Source organism: Trichomycterus rosablanca, chromosome 14 (assembly GCF_030014385.1).
Source record: "Trichomycterus rosablanca isolate fTriRos1 chromosome 14, fTriRos1.hap1, whole genome shotgun sequence".
Classification (NCBI taxonomy): Eukaryota; Metazoa; Chordata; class Actinopteri; order Siluriformes; family Trichomycteridae; genus Trichomycterus; species Trichomycterus rosablanca.
In genome coordinates, this window is record NC_086001.1 from 17,370,220 (window position 1) to 17,394,418 (window position 24,199).

General features: G+C 39.7%; 1 protein-coding gene and 1 non-coding gene across 2 annotated transcripts in view; both read right to left on the reverse strand.

Annotated features, from left to right (window-relative positions):
- Positions 1 to 24,199, reverse strand: part of LOC134326146 (zinc finger protein 271-like) — a 105,709-nt gene that overhangs the window by 74,752 nt on the left and 6,758 nt on the right. Inside the window, exons 3-4 of the mRNA XM_063008349.1 lie at positions 22,756 to 22,954; positions 2,483 to 2,496 (exon numbers count right to left, since the gene is read on the reverse strand). Of these exons, the coding sequence (XP_062864419.1) occupies positions 2,483 to 2,496; positions 22,756 to 22,954 (213 nt within the window). The remainder of the gene's footprint in view (positions 1 to 2,482; positions 2,497 to 22,755; positions 22,955 to 24,199) is intronic.
- On the reverse strand, positions 7,462 to 7,533 carry trnaq-cug (transfer RNA glutamine (anticodon CUG)). Its single transcript has one exon. It is a non-coding gene; the product is annotated as a tRNA-Gln (tRNA).

The window sequence follows — 24,199 nt, forward strand, 5'->3', positions numbered from 1 at the left end:
GTAGTGGAATATCATTTTATTTTCTTTATTCTCAGGTCTAGAGTTTAGTCCTTAAATAGAGTTGAGGACAAAGACCCAAGACGAGTTAAAAATTCTGCATTGGTCAATCATCAGACAACCATTCACACCTTCTTGTGTGAAGTACTAGCTCATTATCTATGGAACATGTGCAAATGAAGTAGATGGAGCCACAAAGCATGATGGGTGAAGTCAAACTACACCTATTTATCTCAGCAGATAAGTTATTTACATTTAATCCTAAACACAAACAAGGAATTGAAAGGCTATTCTGTAAAGTGAAATGACATGAACTTAGATAAAGCTTTTATGATAGGCCTAAGAATCTAAGTCATGTAAAATGCTGTATGTATATTTGTGTGAATTAGTTTCTACTGTATATGAGGAACAATAAGAAAACTATGAGAGGAAACACCCACCTATAGATTTATCTGTATTTATGGTGTAGAAATATGTGAACTGTTGGATTTACTGAAACACTTTCTACATTCTGAGCAGTGATACGAGCTCACTGAGGAAACAAAACCTGAAGAAACAAAACCTGAAAATAAAAGCTTTACCTTCCGTTCAAATCCTGTTCAAACTGCTGAGAATGAGAGCAGTTCATAACTACAGGAACACAGACTGTACTTGTACTCGGTCTGTTTACTTCCAGCAGCAACTGGAACCAACGCCGAACAATTCAACTCTACCCAGGGTTGCCAAGTCCAGCACAAATATCCAGCTCAAAGTCTGTCTAAACCCGCCCTTCACATGCTAAAACTAGCAGACCTTGTTCATAGATACAGTGTATCACAAAAGTAAGTACACCCCTCACATTTCTGCAGATATTTAAGTATATCTTTTCATGGGACAACACTGACAAAATGACACTTTGACACAATGAAAAGTAGTCTGTGTGCAGCTTATATAACAGTGTAAATTTATTCTTCCCTCAAAATAACTCAATATACAGCCATTAATGTCTAAACCACCGGCAACAAAAGTGAGTACACCCCTAAGAGACTACACCCCTAAATGTCCAAATTGAGCACTGCTTGTCATTTTCCCTCCAAAATGTCATGTGATTTGTTAGTGTTACTAGGTCTCAGGTGTGCATAGGGAGCAGGTGTGTTCAATTTAGTAGTACAGCTCTCACACTCTCTCATACTGGTCACTGAAAGTTCCAACATGGCACCTCATGGCAAAGAACTCTCTGAGGATCTTAAAAGATGAATTGTAGCGCTACATGAAGATGGCCAAGGCTACAAGAAGATTGCCAACACCCTGAAACTGAGCTGCAGCACAGTGGCCAAGATCATCCAGCGTTTTAAAAGAGCAGGGTCCACTCAGAACAGACCTCGCGTTGGTCGTCCAAAGAAGCTGAGTGCACGTGCTCAGCGTCACATCCAACTGCTGTCTTTGAAAGATAGGCGCAGGAGTGCTGTCAGCATTGCTGCAGAGATTGAAAAGGTGGGGGGTCAGCCTGTCAGTGCTCAGACCATACGCCGCACACTACATCAAATTGGTCTGCATGGCTATCACCCCAGAAGGAAGCCTCTTCTGAAGTCTCTACACAAGAAAGCCCGCAAACAGTTTTCTGAAGACATGTCAACAAAGGACATGGATTACTGGAACCATGTCCTATGGTCTGATGAGACCAAGATTAATTTGTTTGGTTCAGATGGTCTCAAGCATGTGTGGCGGCAATCAGGTGAGGAGTACAAAGATAAGTGTGTCATGCCTACAGTCAAGCATGGTGGTGGGAATGCCATGGTCTGGGGCTGCATGGGTGCAGCAAGTGTTGGGGAGTTACATTTCATTGAGGGACACATGAACTCCAATATGTACTGTGAAATACTGAAGCAGAGCATGATCCCCTTCCTCCGAATACTGGGTCGCAGGGCAGTGTTCCAGCATGATAATGACCCCAAACACACCTCTAAGACGACCACTGCTTTATTGAAGAGGCTGAGGGTAAAGGTGATGGACTGGCCAAGAATGTCTCCAGACCTAAACCCAATAGAACATCTTTGGGGCATCCTCAAGTGGAAGGTGGAGGAGCGCAAAGTCTCGAATATCCGCCAGCTCCGTGATGTCGTCATGGAGGAGTGGAAAAGCATTCCAGTGGCAACCTGTGAAGCTCTGGTAAACTCCATGCCCAGGAGAGTTAAGGCAGTTCTGGGAAATAATGGTGGCCACACAAAATATTGACACTTCAGGAACTTTCACTAAGGGGTGTACTCACTTTTGTTGCCGGTGGTTTAGACATTAATGGCTGTATATTGAGTTATTTTGAGGGAAGAATAAATTTACACTGTTATATAAGCTGCACACAGACTACTTTTCATTGTGTCAAAGTGTCATTTTGTCAGTGTTGTCCCATGAAAAGATATACTTAAATATCTGCAGAAATGTGAGGGGTGTACTCACTTTTGTGATACACTGTATGTGAGCGCAAATCCTCATTAAAAACATTTTGTACGGTTTGTATGAAAGCTTTTCGACAGCCATGACACATTTTGAAAGTAGCCAATTTGGCGGGAAAATCGCTGGAGTTGCCAGGTTCAGGCTGGTCTAAAATCAACCCTGAAGCTGAAACTAGCCAAGAATCCAGGGTGTCACAGATATTGGTGAAATTGCAAATAATCAATCAGTGTACAATTAAAAATTTGATGTAAATAAACGTACATCAAACATGCATTACAACAGGATTGATTTTTACGGGAGCGCTATATCTTTAAATTACCGTAAGTTTTGATTTACGTGTGTGCGAGTGTTTCCAGCTTCACCATAATGTGAACAGAAGGAGTTTTTAACAAGACACGAACTTCTGAAGTATTTATTAACTGAATTCAGGTGTAATGCTGGTTAAGGATCAGAATTTAGGCTCTAAATCGCTGTTACGATACAAAATAGAAATATCAGAACATTTTTACTCTACCTACTTCTAATTTTCTGATTGTAACATCTAAACATTAACAGCTTATAAGAACTGTACAATCTACTGCTTTTCATAAAGAGTGAGCAGTCGTAGTGTAGTGCTTAAGGTACTGGACTAGTAATTAGATGGTTGCTGGTTCAAGCCCCACCACAGCCAGGTCGCTGCTGTTGGACCCTTGAGCAAGACCCATAATCCTCAATTGCTCAGACTGTATTTTGTAACTGTATTGTAAATCGCTTTGGATAAAGATATCTGCTAAATGCTGAAAATGTAAATAAAGAGACAAAATTCATATTGAGCAGAATTAAGTTCACCTTATTGGTCCGGCCCTCCACAACAGTCCCAGTTTCTTATGTGGCCCCTTGGAAAATTTAATTGCCCTCCCCTGGTACCCTTAAACTTTATAATTAAAGGCCTTTTAAATCGTCACATTTCTAGAATGTATTTGTAACCTACATGTTGTGTACTATCATTATAAAGTGCAATTGTTCTGTGGAAACAAGTAGATTCCTTTTAATAACAATAACAATTCATGTAATCAAGATTATTCCATTTAATAACAATCTAAATTAAAAACAGAAATGAGCTTAGATTATGTTTTAATTTAAAGTAAAATCATAATGTCCAGTTATTACCAAACCTTTTATTTTAAACCCTGAAATTCTATCCTAAATAGTTCCGCCAGACGCTTTTACCGTAATGTTTAGTATACGCACATCTTCACAAACAATGTGGGAGTTGATTTGACTGAGCATTTTGAAGTGGAGGCTTGGCCACCGTAGTAAATCAAACAGTTCACAGCAGCCCCGGTTCTGGACTGCTTTGCTTGGGGGGGCAGTAAAACCTAATGAGGGGGCATGTTGATAGTCATGTTTTTAAAGCCAGAAATATATTCAAGGCTTGATTTGTGCATGAATGATGACAGCCAAGCTATTGATACTGGCTTAAAGTGATGTATGAGGTAAAGAAATAAAAATGCATGTTTTCGAACTTAAACTTAAAACCCAATGATTAAAAAATACATGTTGATTATGTAAATGGAGAAAAAAGATTATCTAATTGTATTTCATTTTAATACGCCCCCTTAATTAAATTGCCATTACTAATAGAACAACTCTATTTCTTGAAAGGCTTTAATACAAATTTAAGTCAAAGCTGACAAATGTACCTACACACAGACTGAGAATATTCAAACGTGGAAATAGGAATGAGTGAGAATATTTATATTATTGGGAAATTAAAATATAAAGAAAACAAAAGAATACTTATTCTGTAAAAAAAAAGTGTTTACCAGTATACCTGCCTCTCGCTCACACTAACAGAACATATACTGCCGAACTGAACTGTTTGGGGCAGTCTGCCGATTTTTATATGACTCAAAGAGCCAATCAGGAATAAGCAAGGAAATATCTTCACACTGTAAAACAAAATGCATTTTTGTGATTGGTTCAGAGATAATTTTAAAAATAGCCGTTGCTTGCATTGTGCTTGGGGGGGCAATGCCCCCCTCAGCCCCCCCCTAGCGCCGGCCCTGGTTCACAGACACACAAGTGCACAGTAAATATTTCTACACCATAAATACAGACAAATCTATAGGTGGGTGTTTCCTCTTATAGTTTTCTTATTGTTCCTCATATACAGTAGAAACTAATTCACACAAATATACATACAGCATTTTACATGACTTAGATTCTTATCATAAAAGCTTTATCTAAGTTCATGTCATTTCACTTTACAGAATAGCCTTTCAATTCCTTGTTTGTGTTTAGTATTAAATGTAAATGATCTCTTTGCTGAGATAAATAGGTGTAGTTTGACTTCACCCATCATGCTTTGTGGCTCCATCTAGTTCATTTGCACACGTTCCATAGATAATGAGCTAGTACTTCACACAAGAAGGTGTGAATAGTTGTCTGATGATTGACCAATGCAGAGTTTTGAACTCGTCTTGGGTTTTTGTCCTCAGCTCTATTTAAGGACTAAACTCTAGACTTGTAGCTGAGTCACTTGGTAAGAAGGATCTTCTCCACGTTCTACATTAGAAACGACCTGCTGGAGACACCAGCTTTGTTAAAGTGGCTGCCAGTATTCTAACAGGAAGGTAAAGGGTTTTCTTGTTTATTTGTACAAACATTTGTTTTATGCAACTTTAAACCTGTAATAAAAGCAAAACTGGGTGTGGCCCGTACGGGGATCGATCCCACGACCTTGGCGTTATTAGCACCACGCTCTAACCAACTGAGCTAACCAGCCTGTGTACAAGGGTAGGGCATATACCCACATACCCGATTCTACACTGACAGCCCTTCAGTTATTTATTCTGGGCGGCACGGTGGCTAAGTGGGTAGCACTGTCACCTCACAGCAAGAAGGTCCTGGGTTTGATCCCCTGGTGGGGCGATCCGGGTCCTTTCTGTGTAGAGTTTGTATGTTCTCCCCGTGTCTGCGTGGGTTTACTCCGGGTGCTCCGGTTTCCTCCCACAGTCCAAAGACATGCAAGTGAGGTGAATTGGAGACAAGACTGTGTTTGATGTAACCTTGTGAACTAATGAACCCTGTGTGAAGATAAACTACCGTTACTGTCATGAATGTAACCAAAAATTTAAAACATGACGGTGAAATCCTAATAAACAAATAAACAAACAGTTATTTATTCTTAAAAGAAAAATACATGACCGTGTAGAATACTTTTATTCTACACGGTCTACATTTCTTTTAGTCTTCTGCCATGTGCAGTACAAGAATTCACTAAATTACACAGCAGTTCTCTTTTTATTTATTTATTTATTTTTGCCATTGACAACATTGGTTGTAACCATTTATAAAGATCATGCCACGTTTATTAGGTGAAATAAAGCCAGAATTAATTATTGCAAAAGAACAGAGTGGTATAGCCTGAAGTAAACCTTAGCAAGTCATGTGACCCATGTGTACCATCCAATGAAACATCTGTGATTAAGAACTAATTCACAGTTTACAAACAAACACAATTCAGAATAAACAACAGAAACAGACACAGACTTACTGTCACTGTATTATATTGTATTATAGTGTTAAATTGTAGACTATTTTAATGAGATTATGCTTTAACGCTGTATTTTCTTAAATGTATTTAATCCAGCACAATGGTTAAACTGCACAACCCAACAAGTTAAAATAACCCATCATGTGTTCTGTCCAATGTTTACAGTGCTGGTTGCAAAATAACACATTTTCACCTGCATTCTGCGTTTTCTTTCCTGTATACCAAAAATAGTCGCCATTGCAGATCTACCACACGTTACAAAAACACTTGGGACACTTTATTTTTGCTTTCTTTATCTTGCCGGTGTCACGTTGTATTGAAACTAAAATAAATAAATAAAAACTTTAAATTTAAAAGCAAGTGTTTAGGTTCATTCATCATCTTAACACATATTACAAACGAATCAAGCTCGTCAAATTTCAGACATTGTTCACATAAACAAAAATCTCAAGTGGAAGCACAAGATTCATTTATTTATAGACGGTGCTGCTTATGGATTTACATTTAAAAACATGAACAGTTAAAAAATAACAACAAACACAACAACAACAATTTAATAATAAACAAATCTGTACCCAAGCAACAAGCTGTAATTTATCTAGCACCACTAGATGGCAACGATCTCTGTACAACATTTTGAACTTCACTTTAAAAGTCAGTTCAGTGTGTTTTACTGTAGTAAGAATAGCTCCACATGTTTTGTACGTAATGTTTATGGTATTTAAGCTGGATGGATAGATGGAAGTTAACATGTAATCTAAGGTGACTCTTAAGTTTATTCGCTGCTGTTGGCTTATAAAGTTTTACTGAACAAACTGGCTCGTATTTTGGCACTGATATACCTTCCTGAATGGTGATCTGCTTGGTTGACACAACTAGCACAAGTAATTGTGGTCTACACCCCACAAGCGCTCTGTTGTACTTGCGCATGCGCTGAACGCTACCATCCTGATACTGCTAAAGTTTCTAAACCTTTAGGTAGATGGCGCTGTAAACAATGATTTGCCTTTTGGTGTTACAATTCGGCATAGAGCAGTCACATGTGGAACACTATTCTCTACTCAGCATTGATAACAGTGTTTTTACCTAAATAAAACCAGGTTCCACCGAGATTTGAACTCAGATCACAGGAGTCAAAGTCCAGAGTGCTAACCATTACACCAAGGAACCACACAGTGAGGTCTTGCTTAAGCCCAAAAGTTAATAATTAGTCATTTAAGAGCAAGTTGGCTGTTAGATGGCGCTGTAAACAATGATTTGCGATTATATTTTGGGATGGAGCAGTCACATGTGGAACACTATAACACTGCTAGTGGTATTATGATATTCAAGCTGGATAAATGGATGGAAATTAACATGTTATTTAAGGTGACTCTAAACTAGCACAAGCAATTGTGATGCTCTGTTGTACTGCACATGCGCTGAATGCTACCATCCTGAAACTGCTAATGTTTCTCAATCTTGGACCTCACACCGGGCCCCAAATAAAAGCAGTAAGGTCCCACCGAGATTTGAACTCGGATCGCTGGTTTCAGAGTCCAGAGTGCTAACCATTACACCATGGAACCCTGACACCACAAAAACTAAACGTAATGATTCACCATTTGTTAAGTAAATAAAGCAAAAATACACAACTTCAGACTTTACTTTTACATCTCAAGTTATTTAAACTTATGTGATTGATATAATTGACTGAAATCAGTTGAAAAAACTGAGGTAATTTAGAAGTTTTAAACACCAAATAAAAGTAATTTTAGTTAAACATTGCCACTCAAGTATCAAAATCACAACAAAACGTTCCACTGTTGGAAAACTGCATTAAGTTCAGGACGCAGTTGGCCCGTCCCTCCATGACGCTCTGAAGCAGATGATTTGATGTTTGTGCACCTGTTCAGGAGATCACAAGTCACTAATGATCACACAGAAGTCACTTGATTTTAATACTGTTTGTTTTTAAAATGAGATGTCCAACAAGCTCATGGTAAGGTGTCCAAATAATTTTTGCCACATAGTGTATCATTTCTATTGCTAAAGAGTAAATATGTGTGTCTACATCACTTCATGTATCTATATGCTTCACTGTATGTATGGTGCATCATTAAACTGTTATACATTATTTTATTCTATTTTGTATTAGATGAGATGGTTTGTCTCTGTATTGACCCGCGATTCATTTTTAAATGACAGCTAATGATACTGTGATACCATGTTTACACAAATGTTGCTGATGCCTACAAAGCCACACCCCTCCCCCACCTGGGTCAGTCTGATCACCTTTCTTTGTTCCTGCTCCCCAAGTACACACCAGTCATCAGGCGTGTGAAACCCACAACGAGGACAGTCAAGATCTGGTCAGAAGGTGCCGACTCAACTCTCCAGGATCAATTCCAGCACACAGACTGGAGCCGGTTTGCTCTCCAAGCCACCATGGATCACACTGTCTGCATTGACTCCTACACTAACTCTGTGCTGGACCATATTAACAACTGTGTAGACAGTGTGACAACATACAGAAAAATAAAAATATTTCCCAACCAGAAGCCCTGGATGAACAATGAGGTTCGCCTTCTGCTCAAAGCGAGGAATACAGCCTTCAGGTCTGGAGATCGAGCAGCCTACAGCACAGCCAGATCCAGTCTGAAGAAAGGCATCTCCAGGGCTAAACACAGCTACAAACAACGGATTGAGGACCACTTCAACTCCTCCGACCCTCGGCGTATGTGGCAAGGGATCCAAACAATCACGGACTTTAAACCACTCAATACAGCTCCCTATGCCGACAATGACTCACTACCCGATGAGCTTAACAACTTCTACGCTCGCTTTGACCAGGGTAATAACATGGTTGCCTTAAAAACAGATCTTCCTCCAGATGAGCAACCAATCACATTCTCTACCACGGATGTCTACCACATGCTGAACCAGGTGAATGCTAGGAAAGCTGCTGGCCCCGATGGAGTACCTGGACGTGTGCTAAAAGCCTGTGCTAAGCAGCTTGCTGGGGTCTTCACTGACATTTTCAATCTGTCTCTGGTCCAGGCTGTGATTCCAATGAGTTTCAAGACAGCCTCCATTGTGCCAGTACCAAAACATTCAACTGCGTCAGCACTGAACGATTTCCGGCCTGTTGCACTCACTCCCATCATCTCCAAGTGCTTCGAAAGACTAGTCTTCTCTCACCTGAAAACCAGTCTACCCGCTACATTAGATCAGCATCAATTTGCTTATCGTCACAACAGGTCAATAGAGGATGCTATCTCCACTGCACTTCACACTACACTGACCCACTTGGACTGCCATAACACTTATGTTAGGATGCTTTTCATTGACTTCAGTTCAGCATTTAACACAGTGATTCCATCCAAGCTGATTTTGAAGCTCAGTCAGCTCGGCATCAGCACGTCACTCTGTAACTGGATTCTGGACTTTCTAACTAATAGACCTCAGTCTGTTAAGTTAGGCAGTCTCCACTCATCCTCCATCACCCTGAACACAGGGGTTCCACAAGGCTGTGTGCTGAGTCCCCTCCTATACTCCCTGTTCACCTACGACTGTGTTCCTGTTTATGATTCCAACTCCATAATCAAGTTCGCGGACGACACCACGGTGATAGGCCTAATCAAAGACAACGATGAAACGGCCTACAGGGAGGAGGTTCAGCATCTGGCTGCATGGTGTGAGGACAACAACCTGGAGCTTAACACAGGGAAAACCAAAGAGATTATTGTGGACTTTAGAAGAACAGCAAGTCAGGCACACGCCCCCATCTGCGTCAACGGTGCTGTAGTAGAGCGGGTGCCCAGCTTCAAATTCCTCGGCGTCCACATCTCTGATGATCTCTCTTGGTCCCTCAACTCATCAGTCCTGGTCAGAAAGGCACAACAGCGCCTTTACTTTCTTCGGAGACTCAAAAAAGCCTACTTGTGTCCCAGAATACTCGTGGACTTTTATTGCTGTACCATTGAGAGCATTCTTACAAACTGCATCTCTGTGTGGTACGGCAATTGCTCCGCAGCTGACCGGAAAGCTCTTCAGCGGGTGGTTAAAACCGCCCAACGCATCACCGGCACTCAGTTACCCACCATACAGGACACTTACAATAAACGGTGCGTGGGCAAAGCGAGGAACATTATCAAGGACGTTTCTCATCCCAACCATGGACTTTTCACCCTACTTCCGTCTGGCAGGCGTTACAGGAGCCTCCGCTCTCGTACCAGCAGGCTCAGGAAGAGCTTTTTTCCTGAGGCTGTAACCCTGCTAAACTCCAGCACACCATTGTAAACATATCACTGCACTTTGTACCACATTTAACTCTGTACTTTTTACAAATGTTTCATCTTGACTGTATATACAATCAGTATTTGCAAATTTGCACATGGCACTATTGCACTGTTTACACCAGCACAATAATAATGTATATACTGTATATACTTGCTATACTTATATACTTCACTTTATTTATTTATTCTCATTCATGTAGCCACTCTAGTCACTTTCATTTCTCTGTAAATACATATTAGTCTATTCACTGTACAATTAACATTGTCTGTTTAACAGTCTTAATATTCTGTTTAATAGTCTCAATATTCTTATACGTCTCCTTATTTCACCTATCTGGTCACTTCTGCACTTTAACTGTGTATTATATGTATATAATCTCTATCTTGCACTTCTGGTTAGATGCTACTGCATTTCGTTGGCTCTGTATTTGTTTACTCTGCACAATGACAATAAAGTTGAATCTAATCTAATCTAATAGTGATCCGACTCTTTTAAGTACTTAAGTATAACATATAAAATGTTGGACTTCATCAATCGACTCCCTCAGCTTCCAACTGCTCATTGCTGAGTACTATCAACTTAGTGAATCGACTCTTTCGAGTCTATTCTTGTAGTTCGACTTAAAAGACCGGATTAAAGAATCATTTGATTCATTTGAACGCGCAGACTCACTCGCTCTCCCGCTGTAAGCTTCTCAAACTGAACTGCATCTTTCTGCACATGAGGAAGAAATCTATGTAGAGATCTCAAATAACATGAACCTGAAGGTGTGAACTTACATTGTAGAAAAGAAAAACAAGCCAGTCCTACAAGCACAAATATCCACCTGATAAGTCACTGGAGACAGGCTGTCCAAAGTGGAAGAACGTCCTTTTGGTTTCTGTAGATGTTAAATGAAGATAGTCGCCCAACGTGGGGCTCGAACCCACGATCCTGAGATTAAGAGTCTCATGCTCTACCGACTTAGCTAAAGCAGCATGTCAGAATAAGCCCGGCTTAATAAGCTTGACTCATCAGTCAGACCATCAGAGAGATGTTGGTTTAATTCACTAACATCACGACCAGATTAAGAAATACTTCACAGTTTACAAACAAACACAATTCTTTTAAAATACTACACAATTACTGAACCCTTTCCATTATGCTTTAAACCTCAGTGTATATTATCTGGAAACAGGTGAGCCACACCCCCATTATGATTAAAGGTGGCTGAGAGAGAATCAGGTGAGCATGTGCTGTGTATCAGGACTTTCTAACCTGAGTAATTTAATCACTGAAAGTAAGAATACCACCCTGTTCTTCTGCCATCTTTAATTCTGGCTTTATTTCACCTAATGAACGTGGCATGATCTTTATAAATAAAAGAGAACTGCTGTGTAATTTAGTGAATTCTTGCACTGCACATGGCAGAAGACTAAAAGAAATTTAGACCGTGTAGAATAAAAGTATTAGGAAAGTATGAGCTTAAAAGCATCAGCTTTTATTTATTCTTAAAAGAAAAATACATGAACCTCAGTCATCTCACACGAAGATCTGTTCTGCTCAACAACAGTAAAGCTCTCCATCGTTTCTGTGTGGCAGCTCCATAACTGAAGGGCTGTCAGTGTAGAATCGGGTATGTGGGTATATGACCTGCCCTTGTACACCGGCCGGTTAGTTCAGTTGGTTAGTGCATGGTGCTAATAATGCCAAGGTCGTGGGTTCGATCCCCATACGGGCCACTCTCACTTGTGGACTTAAAATAACAAACAAGTGAGTCTTCTCTAACTAGCAGGTCCTATTGACCTGAGCTTCAAACGTTGTCATTCTGGTAGGACAATAAAATCGATATACTACTTTTTATTCGATGTAATTAACTACATAGTGTTGTCCAACATTACATGTGTACTTAATACTTTTGTATTTTAATACTTGCTTACTATAATACTTTGCATTAATATATATTGAGCTGCTGTAATAAATGATCTATCTATAGATTCATTTAATTTTATTTGTAATGCTAGTGATGGGCTATCCTAAACTACCTTTAGGAAGGTAGATATATCTAGCTTTGGGGTTGTTGAGGCTAAATATTCATGATTGTTGTAATGTTGCTGCACAGTCACATTAGAAATCCCTTTTAAAACTAATGTTTGATATTGCTGGGTCTGATGAAGACACTAAAAATCTTATCCAGTGGAGAGTGGCCAACCACACTGTAAACGCTATAAGTTAAGTTTACTCAAATAATTTGAGGTAATTCGTTGCCTCAAATGAATTAAGTTTTCAAAACTCAGTTTATTTAGTAATGTGTACCGTATTGAGTTGAACAAACTCATGTCTTTAAGTTCAACAGACAAACCATAAGTACCTGACACTTAAATTTTTAAGTCAAAGTAACTATTTCACAACTGATTTCACTAACTTGCTTGTTTAAGTTTATTGCAATGATTATATAAAGTTGTTGTCACTCATAAAAATATGCATATTGTAATGGTTTTATACCCAAAATATTTTAAATTAAGAAGGCACTAATATTACAACTGCAAAAAAATCCAAATGACATCAAATCAATGGTATCAAATCTTATTTATTGGAAAAGAGCAGCAGTTTCACAAAACTGTGTAAAAAAAAAAAAAGGTCACAACATTTTAACAGCAACTCACAAAACTTTAACAAAAAGTTGTGCAAATATAAATCGTAAAACATTTGCTTGATTGCACACTTCACTTAAAATTCAATCTTTAAAGTGGAAAACAAATCAATTCTGTTCTGGTGCACATCATAACCCACAGGATATTCTCAGCACTGCAGTGACACTGACATGGTGGTGGTGTTAGTGTGTGTTGTGCTGGTATGAGTGGATAAGACACAGCAGCGCTGCTGGAGTTTTTAAACACCTCACTGTCACTGCTGGACTGAGAACAGGATAAAAGCAGTATGAAAGCAGTCTTAAAAAAAGCATGTAAAAAAACAGTCAGTAATAGTAGAACTACAATGTGCTTCTATATGGTAAGAGGAGCTAATAAAATAGACAGTGAGTGTAAAAACATGCGGGTGCCCTCCTTCATCAAGCTCCACAATAAGGATCCCAGTAGCAATACTGCTGAATGTCTGCTCTTCATCATCATTCTAAAAAAAAATGTCAAAACATTACACTTCAGTCATTCAAACACAATGCATTAAATTACAACCCCAAATCTAAAAAAGCTGGGGCGGTATGGAAAATGCAAATAAAAAAGAAAGCTTTCTAAAATTTACTTTGACATATGAAATTGTATGTTTTCTCTGGCCAACTTAATTTTATTCATAAATATACATCCATTTTTGACATACAGCATACTTCTAGTCCTTCACAAAGCAAAGATAGGCAGATAATTGCCAGTATTTAAACAAATGTGTGAGAAAATTATTAAAATGTTTAAAAATAATATCCCTCAAAGAAAGATAGGAGAGGATTTTGGTAAGTTTACCCTTTACAATGCATAACATAACATTAAAAGATTCCAAATCATGATTACAGTCACCTGTTCGCATTACCTCTTTCAAATCATATCATTATTTATTTGACCTCATTACTAGACTTAAACTGCCCCATCCCAACGTTTTTAAAAATGTGTTACAGTCCTAAATGGTAGAAATGGATGTATAGATATTAATTAAATTGCTTTGCTATTAATCTCATAATAATATAAAGCAAAGTACACAAAAATAGTTAGAAAAGGCACCCGAATATAACTGCTGTACCAATTACAATGGAACTGCAACACCAGTTAAGATGGAACGGGTCGTCGAGATTCTAACCCACTGGCTAGAATGGCCAGGATGCTGCTGAAGCTTCACCATCCTTCGAGAAGCATGGAAACCCCAGCCAAAAAGAGACGAGGGGAAAAAGATTTAGTTGCGTATCTGAGGGAGATGGAAGAAAGGGAAAATGAGAGGGAGATAGAAGCAGCAGAGAACGAGGAGAGAAGATGGAGAGAGGCTGAGGAGAGGGAGGAAAGAAGATAAAGGGAAAGAATAGAACGAGAGGAGAAGAGAGAGCAAGAGGCGCGCCAGAGAGAGGAAAAGCGAGAGCGAGAGACGCGAGAGAGAGAGGAGAGACCAGGAAGCAAGAATGAGGGAGGAAAGGAGAGATAGGGAGGCAAGATAGAGAGAGGAAAGGTTTATTAAAATCCTACAGATTCTAATGAAAAAATAAATATTTGAAAATCAAAAAGTGTTGTAGTATTATTGCATGTTGTGAGAAAGAAAATGTGTTGGCAAATAATGGAAATAAAGGATTTTCTTTTTCATTTAATCTTAATTAAAAATAACATTTAATTAAATGTAATTAAAAAAATATTCAAGTTTTACTTTTAAATAATGCGTAAACTGTTAATGTCAAGAGACAATTAAGAACTGTAACAAAACGTAAAAACAAACAACATGAACCTATTAACAAAACATTTTTCTAAATGTAATCATGCTCATAAAGAGCTGGTATGCTGTGCTGTGGTGCTGAGACAGCTGCAGCCAGATGCTTTCTTCCATCTTCACCTGATGTAATGTCATTAATTACAGGCTCTGGTTGGTCAACATGCACCTCTGTTAATTCTGGCTCAATGATGTCTCCATGAGTGATACAGAGGTTGTGGATCACCGCATAGCATGCAACAACCTCCGGGGCGAAGACAGGGCTCACCTCAAGGGCTTTAAAGAAAATGGAACGCCATCTTGTCTTCATCATTCCAAAAGCTCTTACCACATCACTGGCCTTGGACAGTTTGCTGTTAAATCGATAGGGGTCAGGAGCCGGATGGGCGTGTTAATGCAGGGATAACCCTCATCCCCAAGAATGTATCGTCCTGCAGGAGGGTATTAGCCCTCTTTATACACAGGGCTGTTCTTTAGTACCCTTGCATCATGAACCGACCCAGGGTAACCAACAAAAATGTCTTTGAACTTCCCCTGGTGGTCACAGATGGCTTGAAGCTGAATTGAGTGGAACAGCTTCCTGTTTAGGTAGAACTGTGTGTTGGCAGATGGGGGTTTTATTCGAATGTGGCACCCATCAGTAGCACCAACTGCCACTCTAAAACATTCGAATCCGGCCAAGTGGGCACCCCCAGCTCCTACACACTCTAGTTCATCACCAGTTGGTAGGGTGATGATCCTCCTGACGAGCCCTCTGACAGCCCTACTCATTTTGTGCACAATGTTGTGCACAGACGATTATTCTACTGTAATTATTAATGTGTCAGATCTATCATTTTGTCATTTATTTTCATTGTATTAGTCTAATCATGGTAATGTAGTATACTGTTGTTAAAGAGGTTAGCAGTACTTACATTATTTCTGAGGTAAAAAAAAATCAATACCTTTCTTAGTTCTCTTCTGTGATTTACTTCTCTCTGCCATCTCAGTGTGGAGTCGGGATACATGACTATAGATTAATCAGTAAGTGGCGCGAATAAAGACGATAAATACCCAAAATTTTGGCGAGTGGAGCTTGAAATGAGCATGCGGTCTGTAACTATGGTCACTTGACGTTGGTAAGATGGCGGACGTAGTACGTACGGGTGTTGTGTGCATACTGCACACTTCTGTACTGAAAGTACAGTACAATCTAGTACGTACTCAGTAAGTATGCGATTTCGGTGTCTGTGTCCGTTTCTGTTGCTTAATTGTGTTTGTTTAGTTCTTAATCTGGTCGTGATGTTAGTGAATTAAACCTACATCTCACTGATGGTCTGATCGATGAGCTGTCTGAACAATGTCAGTTTACTCACTCCTATGTGGACTTTGTGGCTACTCAGACCACACCTCTGTTACGTTGATTCTAGCGTACAGACCGCTCACCAGTCGCTACAAACCAGAACTGCTCCTCAGTACACTGACTGGGACGTGTTTTTATTTATCTGAAAACAGGACAGAAGCTTTCAGGAATCAATATTGAGACAGAGGATTAAGGTTCAATATGTAGATATTTTATTAGCAAACAAGCAATAACAAGCAAAATACATAAATGACACATAAATGACCATAACAATACTAATTCTAGACTGGATAGGTGGCCATTTGCCCAGACTAAAGCAACTGCTCAAGTATATGAAAACATCAGATCCAGAGCGACTTACAGAAGTGCTTCCATAGTGAACATTTCATTTCTCAAGTTTAGGTAAACAACAGTCGAAGAACACCAATCTGCTAAAAACTGAAATGGAAAGGAATGGAACAAAATGTTAGTAAATAAGTACAAGTCAGGAGGGAGAGAGTTCCAGAGATGTGGGGCAGAGTAACTAAAAGCTCTAGCTCCCATATGAGGTAGACCAAAAAGGAGAGAGATACAATAATCAATTCGAGATGTGACCAGGGCATGAACAAGAACATCAGCACTTCTAGGAGAAAGGAATGGACATAGACGATTTATGTTATGTAAATGAAAATAAGATTGTGTGATATTGTTTCCCAGAACTGCCTTAACTCTCCTGGGCATGGAGTTTACCAGAGCTTCACAGGTTGCCACTGGAATGCTTTTCCACTCCTCCATGACGACATCACGGAGCTGGCGGATATTCGAGACTTTGCGCTCCTCCACCTTCCGCTTGAGGATGCCCCAAAGATGTTCTATTGGGTTTAGGTCTGGAGACATGCTTGGCCAGTCCATCACCTTTACCCTCAGCCTCTTCAATAAAGCAGTGGTCGTCTTAGAGGTGTGTTTGGGGTCATTATCATGCTGGAACACTGCCCTGCGACCCAGTTTCCGGAGGGAGGGGATCATGCTCTGCTTCAGTATTTCACAGTACATATTGGAGTTCATGTGTCCCTCAATGAAATGTAACTCCCCAACACCTGCTGCACTCATGCAACCCCAGACCATGGCATTCCCACCACCATGCTTGACTGTAGGCATGACACACTTATCTTTGTACTCCTCACCTGATTGCCGCCACACATGCTTGAGACCATCTGAACCAAACAAATTAATCTTGGTCTCATCAGACCATAGGACATGGTTCCAGTAATCCATGTCCTTTGTTGACATGTCTTCAGCAAACTGTTTGCGGGCTTTCTTGTGTAGAGACTTCAGAAGAGGCTTCCTTCTGGGGTGACAGCCATGCAGACCAATTTGATGTAGTGTGCGGGCGTATGGTCTGAGCACTGACAGGCTGACCCCCCACCTTTTCAATCTCTGCAGCAATGCTGACAGCACTCCTTCAAAGACAGCAGTTGGATGGGACGCTGAGCACGTGCACTCAGCTTCTTTGGACGACCAACGCGAGGTCTGTTCTGAGTGGACCCTGCTCTTTTAAAACGTTGGATGATCTTGGCCACTGTGCTGCAGCTCAGTTTCAGGGTGTTGGCAATCTTCTTGTAGCCTTGGCCATCTTCATGTAGCGCAACAATTCGTCTTTTAAGATCCTCAGAGAGTTCTTTGCCATGAGGTGCCATGTTGGAACTTTCAGTGACCAGTATTAGAGAGTGTGAGAGCTGTACTACTAAATTGAACACACTCAATTTGGACATTTAGGGGTGTAGTCTCTTAGGGGTGTACTCACTTTTGTTGCCGGTGGTTTAGACATTAATGGCTGTATATTGAGTTATTTTGAGGGAAGAATACATTTATACTGTTATATAAGCTGCACACAGACTACTTTTCATTGTGTCAAAGTGTCATTTTTTCAGTGTTGTCCCATGAAAAGATATACTTAAATATCTGCAGAAATGTGAGGGGTGTACTTACTTTTGTGATACACTGTAAATAGTAGAGGCCCCAAGACAGAGCCCTGAGGGACACCACTAGTAACAGGAGTTACTGTGCACGTCTAGAAATGTATGAAGAAAACCAATCAAGCACAGTATCACTATGACCAATATATGCTAGCCGATCCAATACCTTTTTTATTTAATTCACTTCCACTATTAACTGATAGCATTCACTTACATCAGGCTCTAAACCTCCTGGTTCTACCGACCATTCACTCCACTATAGATAATCACATTATTTCCCAGTAATAGTTTAACTATTAACTATAATTAATGTTTACTGTGTAATTAATTACCTATTAATTACACAGTATAATTTATTCATTGCTAACCATTTCTCCCCAACACTCACTCACTATATTTAATATTTTTATATTTTAGCTTGTTTGGTACAATCTGATGAGTCACACTTGTGTCTAAGTGCTGATAAATGAGCAAAGCAGCTCCAACACTGTGAGCATCATTTCTGTAAAATGTGAATGCGCTGGTGTTTTTTGAGATTACTCAGTTGATTAACCCCTTGGCTGTCCAGTCTATTTTTGTGCATTTTCTGTCTGAAGGGCAATACCCACATTTTAATGCTGTTTATTCACAAAGTACATATGATATTAGGAAATGAACAATTGAAGGATTAGCAAAACAAATTTTATGAAAAAATATCCTAATTATCATAGAAAAAATACAATCAACTCAAAACTATTTACAATGTCTATTTTTAGTACAAATATTTACAGGTTTTTGTGGTGCCCCATATTGTGCCATTTGTAAAAACAGTTTCTTTTGGCCACAATGCACAATGGCACATCGCACTTTGTGCAGTACACTGGCGTCTTCACAATTTCACCAGACCTTTTGCACATGGCACATTTTCACCTGCCAGCTGTACTGTCATCACTGTAATATGCTGGCAGGCATTGTTTTGTTTCACCTGAGGGTCCTGCAGCAGACTCATCCTGGGTGGTGTCCCCTGAAAAGGCCACAAGCTCCGACATCAGTTTCTCTCTAAAGAGTTTCTGAGTTAGAGCCTCTTCTGCATTTGTTTTTGATATTTGCTGATGTAAAATAAAACTATTTACAATCCCAATGTCAATTAAATGGTAAAATAATGTCTCATACCACTTGACTGTCTTGTGTAAGACATTGTGATATGAAATCAAGGTGTCCGACAAATCAACAACACCCATGTGCCTGTTGTAATCCTTGACCGCTGCAGGAACTGGAACATTCACTTTATTCCAAACCCCCTCCTGATTTTTTACTCTCCTCATCACTGTGTCACCATCATATGCCTTGTGCATTGTGGAGCACACCACCACCTCCCTTGTGTCCATCCACTTTACAAAAAGAAGTTGTCCACATCTGTGCCAGCGGATGGTTCCTCTCTTTGCCTCCCTGGTGAGATCATTGATTTTTGTTCTTGGATACAACCCTTCCGGTTGGTATGGATGGTACCACAAGAGTCTCTTTCTTCAGGAGATCCAAATAGAGCATGGGGCTTGTGTAAAAACTGTCAGTGTAGAGGTGGTACCCCTTGCCAAGAAGGGCAAAATCCATGAGGGACATAACTGAGTCATAGCTCAGTCCCTGGCCTGAGCAAACTGATTGCTTGCCTTCATAAATAAAAAAAATTCCAAGTGTAACCTGTGGTTGAATCAGCCAGAACAAACATTTTGTAGCTCCATTTTGTTGGCTTTGCCTTCATGTATTGTTTCAGGCCAATTCTTGCTTTAGAGGCTACCATTCGCTCATCAATCGAAATGTCCTTGTCCGGCTGAAAATATGCTGTCAGCAACTCTGTATACAGTGGCTTCAATTAGAAAAGTTTGTCATATGTTGAGGTTCCCTTTCTCCTTGTGTTATCTTCGTCCTCTTTTGGGTCACACAGATGCAGGTTACTAGAGATTGCCAAAAATCTTTTGCCTGTCATCACTTTTGCTGTGTAATGAAGGCGGTAATATTCCTTTCCAGACCAGTAGTCTGCAACAGATTTTAGTTTCACAATCCACATGTATATTACTAATGCAATAAATTTGTAGAATTCTCTAACACTGAGAGGAATCCATTTGTAAGATGGATTTGCAGCTGCTCTGATCTCAGCATACTTATTGGTGTTATCTACAATAGTCCTCACCACAGACATACTGAAAAACAGCTGAAACAACTGCAGTGGGGAATATACAGTGTTCGATAGAAGCTGTAGCCCTGGAGGTCACTTTGGCAAACATTTTGGAATGCTGGGTGCCTCATCAACATCAGTGATGTCATGCCAAACATCATCATCATCTTCGGTTGTAGAAACACTGCCTGGCCTTTTTGTTTGTGCAGGAACTCGGTGAGAACGTCCTCTTGATTGCCTCTTCGCACGTGTTGCTGATGACCTGGTCTTCTGTATTGTTGGGAGGGGGGTGGATTCAGGGTGGGGTGGGGAAGAATGCCTCTTTCTCTTCGTCTGAGCAGCTGGCACCCAATCATCACCTGAATCCTCAGAATTGCTATTATAAAACACAAAAAGAAAAATACAACATAAGTTTTTGTAATAAATGCACAGCTGTAACAAAGTTCTTAGTCCTTATTATATAATAAACTTGGAAACAACAGTGTAGTCTTTTGAAAGTTATAAAGTTGGAAAACAATAATTTGATCTTATATATATATATATACACATATATACAGTGTATCACAAAAGTGAGTACACCCCTCACAGTTCTGCAAATATTTCATTATATCTTTTCATGGGACAACACTATAGACATGAAACTTGGATATAACTTAGAGTAGTCAGTGTACAATTTGTATAGCAGTGTAGATTTACTGTCTTCTGAAAATAACTCAACACACAACCATTAATGTCTAAATAGCTGGCAACATAAGTGAGTACACCCCACAGTGAACATGTCCAAATTGTGCCCAAATGTGTCGTTGTCCCTCCCTGGTGTCATGTGTCAAGGTCCCAGGTGTAAATGGGGAGCAGGGCTGTTAAATTTGGTGTTTTGGGTACAATTCTCTCATACTGGCCACTGGATATTCAACATGGCACCTCATGGCAAAGAACTCTCTGAGGATGTGAGAAATAGAATTGTTGCTCTCCACAAAGATGGCCTGGGCTATAAGAAGATTGCTAACACCCTGAAACTGAGCTACAGCATGGTGGCCAAGGTCATACAGCGGTTTTCCAGGACAGGTTCCACTCGGAACAGGCTTCGCCAGGGTCGACCAAAGAAGTTGAGTCCACGTGTTCGGCGTCATATCCAGAGGTTGGCTTTAAAAAATAGACACATGAGTGCTGCCAGCATTGCTGCAGAGGTTGAAGACGTGGGAGGTCAGCCTGTCAGTGCTCAGACCATACGCCGCACACTGCATCAACTCGGTCTGCATGGTCGTCATCCCAGAAGGAAGCTGACGCACAAGAAAGCCCGCAAACAGTTTGCTGAAGACAAGCAGTCCAAGAACATGGATTACTGGAATGCCCTGTGGTCTGACGAGACCAAGATAAACTTGTTTGGCTCAGATGGTGTCCAGCATGTGTGGCAGCGCCCTGGTGAGAAGTACCAAGACAACTGTATCTTGCCTACAGTCAAGCATGGTGGTGGTAGCATCATGGTCTTGGGCTGCATGAGTGTTGCTGGCACTGGGGAGCTGCAGTTCATTGAGGGAAACATGAATTCCAACATGTACTGTGACATTCTGAAACAGAGCATGATCCCCTCCCTTCGAAAACTGGGCCTCATGGCAGTTTTCCAACAGGATAACGACCCCAAACACAACCTCCAAGATGACAACTGCCTTGCTGAGGAAGCTGAAGGTAAAGGTGATGGACTAAACCCAATTGAGAACCTGTGGCGCATCCTCAAGTGGAAGGTGGAGGAGTTCAAGGTGTCTAACATCCACCAGCTCCGTGATGTCATCATGGAGGAGTGGAAGAGGATTCCAGTAGCAACCTGTGCAGCTCTGGTGAATTCCATGCCCAGGAGGGTTAAGGCAGTGCTGGATAATAATGGTGGTCACACAAAATATTGACACTTTGGGCACAATTTGGACATGTTCACTGTGGGGTGTACTCACTTATGTTGCCAGCCATTTAGACATTAATGGCTGTGTGTTGAGTTATTTTCAGAAGACAGTAAATCTACACTGCTATACAAATTGTACACTGACTACTCGAAGTTATATTCAAGTTTTATTTCTATAGTGTTGTCCCATGAAAAGATATAATAAAATATTTGCAGAAATGTGAGGGGTGTACTCACTTTTGTGATACACTGTATATACATATATACATGCTGCATGATACTGTGACTTGGAACTTGGAACTTATTGTATAATAATTGTAATAGATACTGCTACATGGTACTTTGAGTTTGTACTAATTACAATACATAATAATAAAAAAATAACATAATAACGATGTAATAAACATGAATAACAGACTTAGCATTAGCATTTACATTACAATTTCCACACACGTTTACATTACATTTGACATTGTTACCTTACTAAAATAAACTTTTTAATGCAACAACACAAATGTAAATTTGGTATTAAAAAAAAAAAATGTACTTACTAGTCAAGAACAGCATCTTCTCCATGAAAAAAAGCTTCTTCAAACGAATCGTAGTAACCTTCTTCGGATACCTGCAATTCTTCTTCTTCTTCCAGTTGTTCCAATTCAGCTAAAACTTCTTCTGCACTTTTAAAACTCTTCTCACACTGTGAGCAATGATACGTTTTCTCTCCAGTTTGAATTCGCTGGTGTTTTTTGAGATCAATCTGTCCATAAAAACTCTTTCCACACTGTGAGCACTGATACGGTTTCTCTCCAGTGTGAATGCGCTGGTGTTTTTTGAGTTTACTCTGTTCAGTAAAACTCCTCCCACACTGTGAGCACTGATACGGTTTCTTTCCAGTGTGAATGAGCTGGTGTCTTTTGAGATGACTTTGTTCAGTAAAACTCCTCCCACACTGTGAGCACTGATACGGTTTCTTTCCAGTGTGAATGAGCTGGTGTCTTTTGAGATGACTTTGTTGATTAAAACTCTTTCCACACTGTGAGCACTGATACAGTTTCTCTCCAGTGTGAATGCGCTGGTGTATTTTGAGCTCACTCGGTGTAATAAAACTCTTCTCACACTGTGAGCACTGGTACGGTTTTTCTCTAGTGTCAATGTGCTGGTGTATTTTGAGATTACTCTTTGTATTAAAACTCTTTCCACACTGTGAGCACTGATATGGTTTGACTTCAGTGTGAATGCGCTGGTGTCTTTTCAGATCACTCTTTGTATTAAAACCTTTCCCGCACTGTGAGAACTGATACAGTTTCTCTCCAGTGTGAATGCGCTGGTCTTTTTTCAGATTACTCTGTGTATTAAAACTCTTCCCACACTGTGAACTCTGATACGGTTTCTCTCCTGTGTAAATGTGCTGGTGTATTTTGAGCTTACTCTGTGTATTAAAACTCTTCCCACACTGTGAGCACTGATACGGTTTTTCTCCAGTGTGAATGTGCTGGTGTATTTTAAGAGCACCCCGGGAACTGAAGCTCTTCCCACACTGTGAGCACTGATACGTTTTCTCTCCAGTGCACTGGTGTATTTTAAGAGCACTCAGGCACCTGAAGCTCTTCCCACACTGTGAGCAGACGTTTCCTTCTTCCTGTGTGGGACTGAGAGAGGTGTTAATGCTGACAGTACCAGAGGACGTTTGCTGATTACTGGAGCTTCTGGTGGGCGTCACATCCTTATGTTCAGTCTTAATCTTCACCAGAGTCTCATATTTATCATGGTTGCAGCTCTTGATGTGATTGTGGAGCTGATTTGGGGTTGTAGAGGAACGTGGACACGAGGAGCAGCAGAAATCCTTGTTTAATTCTGAAGCAGAAAATAATCAAATACATTTATAACATTATAAATAATCAAATACATTTATAACATTATAAATAATCAAATACATTTATAACATTATAAATAATAAATACATTTATAACATAATAAATAACTAAAAACATTTATAACATTATAAATAATCAAATACATTTATAACATTATAAATAACTAAAAACATTTATAACATTATAAATAATCAAAAACATTTATAACATTATAAATAATCAAATACATTTATAACATTATAAATAATCAAATACATTTATAACATTATAAATAATCAAATAAATTTATAACATTATAAATAATAATATACATTTATAACATTATAAATAATAAATACATT